An 8,552-nucleotide genomic window follows, 5' to 3' on the forward strand; every position below is an offset into this window, starting at 1 on the left:
AACAGCTTCCCCTGTATGAGTCGAGAGACTCTATGAAAATATTGGTAAATATCGTACTCAATAGGATGTAAAGTGTGGATCAGATTTCAGTCTTGTATTGAACATAATTTATTGCAAATAAACTTGACTTTTGGGGGGAAAATTGTTATGCTATAGTCTGAGTTCTATTCCAGTTGCAAAATTGCCTTGTTCCAAACCCTTGCAGTTCTCGTGTGTGCCTCTGAGGTTAAGAATTGGTCAGATTTCTTCACTTGACCTATGAACACAAGAACCTGGATTGTGAATGCTTAATATACCATTGGACTATGTATGAACACTCCATCAAAAGCTGGTGGAGCTGAATGAAGATGGTAACCAGTGACATCTAAAATGGAAAATCATCCAGCTGTGCAGAGTGACTGTGTTATTCTATGTTACATTAAATGAAGTACAAGATCTATGATCTTTCCTGAAGTTATTCACTCTGGTTCATTTTGAGATCAGCTAAAAATGTGGTGCAGAAAGCATTCAATGATTCTGCAACTGAGTTTGGGGCATCTTGACCCAGTTCGCACTGGATGGATATCTGGGAATAAATTGTTTTAAGAAAAATTGAAATGGGATGTCCATGGATCAAAGCCAGCATGGGGAATTTCCAGCCTCCAGTTTGTGACTGGAACTGAATGTTGTTTTAATACATGACTGCAACGATCTCTTTCCTCTTTTAAGGTTTACTGAAAAAAAACCTCTTGGTAAAAATTTAATTTGATCCCTGCAATGTTTCACCGCTTAAAACCTATCAAAACGTTCATGAAAGTCTATGCTCACGGTGATTAATCGACATTACAGCATGGAAACCAAGCTATCATGTTTTTTTTTAAAATAACAATTTACTTGGCAAGTCAAACACAACTGTTTGCATGGAATTATATGGCAGTTCGGACAAGGAATTCAGCTTGTGTTTTCTTTTCTATATTGAACGACAACTCCCTTCTCACTGGCTGTCCTCCTCCACATACTGATATTTTTTCCCCATCAAAGTGGTTTATAAAATTGAAGCATAGATAGAGTAGACGGTCAGAATCTTTTTCTCAGGGTTAAAAATGCAAAACACTAGAGGACCTACCTTTAAAGTGAGAGAGGAAAAGTTTTGGGTGACAAGTTTTTTTAAGCAAGAGCAGAAGGTTCCTGCATAAGTTCTGGGGCTATGGAGGCAGTAGAAATAATGGAGAATTTAAAAGGCTTCTAGCAAGCTGCATGACTATAATGAGTTTCTTGTCACAGACAGTAAAATCCCTAGAATCCGGCACCTATGGGGATGTGAATGCGGAATATGCAAATTTTCGGTTGATTGAGACATATTCTTCCAATGCCTAACTAATACACCTGCATTAAGAATAAAGTGTTTAAATGACAAAATGTAATTTGAAAATAAAATCAGTATTGCAGTCCTTAATTATGTAAAGTTCACTTTAATCGGGTAATTCCGTAACAAAATTTAAATTTGAACCCCCGATCGCTGGTGCTGTAACAGTGTTGCGCTAGCTGTGTTGCCATCATAATTACCCCCCTCCCTCAAGCCTTACTAATATACTTGATATTAATAAAGATAGACTCCTACTCCGATGGGATAAGGAGACATTTTGGAAGGGGTCACCCGCTTCATACTGGGTGCTGTCATTTTATTCGAACACAACTTTATCGAAACTTTATTCGAACAGCTGCTGTGGGTGGGGATGCAACTGGGCCGCTCTGCTGGCTGAATAGTTGTTCCTATCTTCACCAAGGGTTTGTGTGTTGCTTTGAAGAAGATTTACTGTGACAATTTTAAATGTTTATTTAAATTCTTAATTATTTTTAAAGTTATTTATTTATTCCCTTTTTCTGTTCATTGGGTTGCTAGTTGCTTGAATACTGGGGATTTTACTACACCATATATATGCCACATTGACCACCATCAGTGGGCTGATATCGCCTCAAACCGTGCATCTTGGTGCCTCACAGTTCGGCGGGCAGCAACCTCCTTTGAAGAAGACCGCAGAGCCCACCTCACTGACAAAAGACAAAGGAGGAAAAACCCAACACCCAACCCCAACCAACCAATTTTGCCCTGCAACCGCTGCAACCGTGTCTGCCTGTCCCGCATCGGACTTGTCAGCCACAAACGAGCCTGCAGCTGACGTGGACATTACCCCTCCATAAATCTTCGTCCGTGAAGCCAAGCCAAGAAGATATATATATGCACCAAAATTCTTTCTTGTTGCAACTGAACAGGTTCCGGATGTGATGGTAGATAAGACCCATGCTTATTTCCCCCAAAAATTAGCTCAAAAATATCCCTGGGTCTTGTGTGCAAAGTTGAAATTAGGGTGAGCAAGATCACCGGCTACTCACCCAACTTCAGGAAGCCCGCGGAGGTGTTGCGGCTATCCAGGAAGTGAGCCTGCGGCTTTGCGGGCCACCTTCCCTCGGGTGACCTGTGCTTTCCGGAGCCGCCGCTGTTGCTCACTTCCCTCCCCAGTGAGAAGGCCAACCACGGCAGCCCCTGCTAGCAGCACAAGACCGTACTTTTTGGAACCGCCAAACCCCCACTGCCCTCTTCATCCAGAGATGCTGCCTCTGCTCCAGCAGTGCAAGAGGTGCAGGAGGAGCTCATTTGGAAATGTCACCAACACCCGCGAGTTGCTGGTGGCGGAGGGTGGGGGGGGGGGCCTGGTCCTGGGCGACCTGCCAAGGAGAAGTCGCACAGCAAAGTGAGTGAGAACTGAATTAAAACATTCTTCTTGCCTGTAAATACACTAAATATTGTGAGGCAAAGGGTCTGTTTCATGCACTGTGTAATGTACCATGATGAAGGGCTCAAGCCCAAAAGGTTGGTTATGGATCCTTATCTTTGCTACATAAAGTATACTTTGACCAGTTCCAGCATTGTGTTTTTACTATTGTTCCATGTAAATTGGTTGTCCCAAGGAGAGAACTCTTGAATATATAAGCACCATTAAACCCTAACCCAAATTGTGTTCACTTAGTGAAATTCCTCATGATTCATAAATCACAGGGAGGAAAGCAAACTCTGTAGATCTACCCTCCTTCATGTTTTTGGAACTGTACACATCTAGATTAGAGGGCGGATGCAGGTGGGCCAGGTAGGGGTCCCCTGCGGAGGGCGGATGCAGGTGGGCCCATCCGTGAAATGCATTTCACAGTATATTGCTTTTTACCTTGCAGATAATGAAGAATATATTTCATCAATCCTTCAATGCGTATAAAACGGACATTGAACCCAGGGTGAACGACCTGACTATTCACCTTCTCCAGTGCAGCCGAAGATTATTCGAAATTATGCTGTCACACAGGAGGATCACGGCAGCTTACATTGAAGGAGATAATGTTGTAGTCACCATCGAAGGGGAAGCAGCTAGAGTCTTGAACTTTGACACAGGTAATGTTTGTTGTGTCACAGCATAGTCATCCTGAGTTGATGGTTCTTGGTTTCAGGAATGAAGAATTATTGTGTTGGTCTCTGGTCATCTGACCCTTTCACTTTCTCCCTACCACTGTGAAGTAATATGTGCTTTATGCTCTGGCTCTTCTCGCCAGAAATGTCCACCATTCCTCGCAAGATGGGGCGAGTAAACCTCGCTTTTGAAAACCACTGCCAGTGCCTGATACTTCGGGGAGTTGGGATTTGTGGGATTAACTATCAATATTAGGGCTTTTCACATTGGAAACTCTCTAAATTGGCATGTGAATGACCTGTTTTTAAAATCCAAGGGGGGGGTTATTCATACTGAACCAAGAAAAACTGGTTCAGTGCACCCTTTTACATTACCTCTCCAGGACAAAAGGGTGGCCCAACCTCCGGCAGTGATGTGTTATGCAGTGCAGTGAAATTGTAGTGGTAATAAAACACGCACAATTTATGAAAGATCTTGGAGGAAAAATGGGCACAATTTATAATCCCTGCTACCTATCGTTGGGGGCTGGTGCCGAGCTGTTGGTGAGGGAGTGGGGAAAAGGTTACAGACTGTTCAAACTGAGGATCCTGCACCTCCCCACCCCTGTCCCCAATTCACCACCATTATCCTTAGATCACTACTAATGCCCACTCCTGCCATGCTAGAACTGCTGAACCTGCCTTCACCACCTTTTCAAAGTGATTAACTGTCAGCACATCACTAATAGGAACCTAAAAACTGGTTCGCCCATTCACATTGGAGCTGATTCACAGCAGATCGGGTCTGATACTACCTCCCTAGGTGGTTAAGTCTCGGGGTCGAAATGGACCTCCCCCTCCCCCATACCAGTTTGGCACCATAGCTCAGTCAAGAAGTAAAATATAATTGCAGGCAGAATGATCCAATCCTGCAGGAAATAGTGGTGAGCAAGTGTGAGGCTGAATAATGTTGACCATTAAAAAATTTTTTGGGTCTCTGTGCTTCCATTTTGATGTGGTTTGCTGAGACTGTGGGAATGGGATGGAAATCAACAAGTGGTTTTATTGTAGAGCTTTTGGGTCAGGAACTTCATCCTTTTCCAGAAACCTTGGATGCTTTCCTTCCTTTAATTGGATGGGGCCCTTCTCCGTGATCTCCCGATTTCTCCTTTGTTCCACCAGGCAGCCACTGAAGGCTATGCTTGTCCCTCCACCCTCTGCCAAACTTTCTGCTCATTCCTCCAGTGTGACCTTAGTTCAGGCTTTCATCATTGACCTTACAACTCATTAAATGGAACTGGCTGACAGGGGAAGTGCCACTCTTGTCTCTGACTTGAGACCAGCAAGACTATGGTAAACTACACCTGGAAATGCTCAAGCAAGCTGGAGCTAATCGGGGAAACCACTGAAGCAAGAAAAGGCTATTCAGTAGATGATGGGTGGTCTTTCAGCTCAGCATCACTTGCTCTATATTTGGATAGACATGTGGATAGGATAAGTTTAGAATCATTCTCAACCTTGTTTTAGGTCATGGCCTCCTCAGGCCCCCTTAAAGTTTATGGGTCCCTTCCCTGTGAAGCATTCAAGTTTAGTTGGTTTCTTCCAAACTTCTCTCCTACAGACTATATCAAAAACCTAAACAATATTTTATGATTTCAGTCTGTGTCTTTCCCCCCTCCCCCACTTAAATGTGCTGTTGCTCCTGGAGAGGAGGGGGTGTGGTGGGAGGTTGCATGCCTTTAATTGAGAATGGACGGTTTAGAACAATCAGGACCAAATTAAGGCAAATGGGTCGATGTTCTAGAATGCCATATTTGTCAGCATGGGCAAATTGGGATGAAGGGTTGTATGACTGAATCTATTTCTCATTTGCCTTAATGTCCTAAATCCATTGACCCATGAATATTGTAAGAGGCCTGGTCTTTGGCCTTGCTGTAGAACAAGGGAAAGTTGACTCCATTGTGTTTTCTCTCCCGTCTTCAGCTAACCATCAAAACTGATTGCTGGTAATTCAATTACATTGCTTATTGATCATTATCTGCCTCTGCTCCACATGACTGCATCTTAAAAAGCCTTTTAATTAGCTGGGTTGTGCTTTGGGTCATCTTGAAAATGTTTATTTTAAATCGTGTGGATTGCAGTGTTTATCGGAGGGGGGGGAAGAGGGTAATCTATCTTCTCATCTACTCTGTTTACTGGTGACATTCTTTGCTTGCTTCCAGGTTGTGGAGTTAACCTTGGGTTAAATGGCTTGGAATCCTTGGAGGAATTTATATACAAGATAGCGACGGCTGTCGACCAGAATGATGTTTTTGAAGCGCTCTCTGGGAAAATCAGACACTCTAAGCAATTAACGGAAGAGTTCCGCCAGAATGGCTTGACTCTGACCATGTTTCAGTGAGAAATCAGTGTGCCTGAGGTTTGGGGAGATCTGATGACTGGCTGAGAATAATGAATGTGAACCCTGTCCTGAGTGGATCACAAGTGATGGATAAATATCTGGTCATTGGAGTTGAGTAGACATTTAACGGAAGTACATGGGTACAATGTGAGGCTTAGGCTTGGGCAAACATTACAAAGCCAAGGAAATGGCTGTGGAAAGCCTAAAGAACTATTCATGCCCACGCTTTTCCATTAGGCCTTCAGTCATAGTGGTTTAATTAATAGAACATTTGCATTATTTAATTTCCCAATATAATTAACATCTCAAGACATGGGAATTGGTGCTCGGTTTAGGGGTTGGCGGTTCAGAGGGAAACCTTCTTTGTGAGAGACAGTGGATTGTGGATCTGCAATGCTCCTTGGGGAGATCAATCAATGACACCGCAGTTCGTTCTTTATTAACCCTGCCCTGCAGGTTGGTCAGAGTTCTTGAAATATCAGTCACTTTCACATTTCTGTTGTGCATTTTAAAAGGAAATAAATTGGATCTCACAAAATGTCTGGTGGTCAGACTTGAGAAACCAACAGCATGGATTGAGAGGTGGACGTTGGTTTGTAGTGTTACGTTGGAAGATCAGTGGATTTTGAGTGATGTGATTATTGCTGCATTGTTTTCAGGTAGAAGGCATTTTCTTAACCAACAGATGCTATGGACTGCAACAATGATATCTTTCAAACCTGAGAAGTTGTAGTAAATCAAATATTTCTGAGGAAAAATTAATCCAGTCAAAGCAGATGCGAAATTTGGCCTGAACCATTGGTTACCCTTCACTTTCTATGGATGTTGTGTGATCTGCTGAGTTTCTCCAGCACATTGGTGTGTGGCACTACAATCCCAGCATCTGACTGCTTCGCTGCTTAATACTATTCAAGAATGAGTTGGATTTTGTGAGCATTATATCTATTGGTTCCTGTAAGTGTAAAGGATAATAGTTAACATGGTCCAAGAAAAGTGGCGTTATGATGGCATCATCTACCCAAAAAATCCTGATGAAACTTACCAAGTCATGCAATGTTCTTTAAGTAGATAGATGTGTCACCCACATTTCAGGTCTGAACCCTTTGTCATGGCATGAGCAGAAAGTGTCACGTATGATGCAATTTCTAATTGAAATACTCGGGAGATAAACTGATAAGGGATTCATTTGCATCTTTAACTGGTGGGATTGTACAATTTCTCAGCTGAACCCATTAAAGCAACATAACAATGTGAATTTGTTGCTTTGCATCTTACATTGTCCGTTTCAGGGAACAATTGTTTATTTCAGTGTTTGAGGTGGTAAGAGCTGCTTGCCAAGGGAATGGTAATATATCTGGGAGTCGAGGACTAGATGCCAAATGATCGCAGACAGGAGGAGTCAGGAAAAGTTCATGTGCATCAAGAACTGCCAAGAAAAGCAAGTCTCCTGACGATGCGGGGATCTGACATGTGTCATTCCTCTTTGCTCTCTCCCACAAGATAAGTTTAAATAAGAATATTAGCTCCCTGTAAAGAAAAGCTGGGGTAAAAGGCTTAGGGTATTGCATGCTCATGAATGGTGCCTCATCGACAACTTGTGTGTAAATTGACACTGGAAAGCTGGACAGAACCACTTGGAGATGAGGCTAACATTTGGAAAAAGTGCCTCACTAATCCAAAATACTCAAGTTAGACTTCTAGTCCACAGTTACTATGTTTGGTGGAGAGATTGTGCTACATGGAAGGTTACACTTCACTATTTCTTAACCGTAATATTGGCCCCACTGGGTTAAGGTGAGTTTTTTTTTTAAAAGCCAAGGTTGAGAGTTAGAACCACAGAATATTGCAGCACAGAAAACTGGCCATTTTGCCCTTCTAGTTTGTGTCTAACTATTAATCTGCCTTATCTTAAGGGATTTGACAGGCTGGATGCAGGAAGATTGTTCCCATTGTTGAGCAAGTCTAGAATCAGGGGTCACAGTTTAGGACTGAGATGAGGAAGAATTTTTTCACTCAGAGGGTGGTGAATTTATGGAATTCTCTGCCACAGGAAGTGATTGAGGCCGGTTCCATAGCTATATTTAAGAGAGAGTTAGATTTAGTACTTGTGACTAGGGGGATCAGGGGGTATGGAGAGAGAGCTGGAACTGAGTGGATGATCAGCCATGATCAAAATGAATGGCAGTGTAGGCTTGAAGGGCCAAACGGCCTACTCCTCCACCTATTTTCTATGTTTCTATCCCACTGACCTGCATGTAGTCCACATCTCCAAATTTTTCTTAAATAGTAAAACTGAGCCCGCTTTCAGCTTGTTATGCACCCACCTTGCCTTGTGAAGAAATTTCCCCTTAAACTTTCCCTCTTTCACGCTTAACCTGTCTTCTGGTTTGTATCTCACTTCTTGGGGGAAAAAAGCTACTTGGATTTACTCTGTACTGACTGGAACCAGTCAAGGATATTAATGAATACTGTATTTATTTTTAAAAGCAGTTGATAAACATCATGGTTCATAACTCGAATTTGAACTTGTGCTGGATTTTTAACTCTTCAGATCAATGGTAAGCATAAGGTATGAGCATTCATAATTGGACTGCACCATCTTTATCTTGCTGTGCAAAAAATATCACCCTCACTGCCTTTGGTTCTTCGGCAATCACTTTAGATTTAAGATTCTTTAATTGTCATGTAAAAAAAAAACCCAGAAAATGTAATATATTACACAAAATTCCCTTTAGT

General features: G+C 42.4%; 1 protein-coding gene across 4 annotated transcripts in view; it reads left to right on the plus strand.

The window, feature by feature from the left end:
* Positions 1-8,335, plus strand: part of LOC138745036 (uncharacterized) — a 63,111-nt gene extending 54,776 nt beyond the window's left edge. The window contains exons 4-5 of one of the 4 annotated variants that reach the window (XM_069902080.1): positions 3,208-3,421; positions 5,638-8,335. In XM_069902080.1, coding sequence (XP_069758181.1) covers positions 3,208-3,421; positions 5,638-5,816 — 393 coding nt within the window. In that variant the 3' untranslated portion in view covers positions 5,817-8,335. Of the gene's footprint in view, positions 1-205; positions 438-3,207; positions 3,422-5,637 lie in introns of those variants that run through there. The other 3 variants (XR_011345921.1, XM_069902082.1, XM_069902083.1) reach the window with 3 other exon arrangements.
* The last annotated feature ends 217 nt before the right edge of the window (positions 8,336-8,552 follow it).

This window comes from Narcine bancroftii, chromosome 10 (assembly GCF_036971445.1).
Source record: "Narcine bancroftii isolate sNarBan1 chromosome 10, sNarBan1.hap1, whole genome shotgun sequence".
NCBI lineage: Eukaryota > Metazoa > Chordata > Chondrichthyes > Torpediniformes > Narcinidae > Narcine > Narcine bancroftii.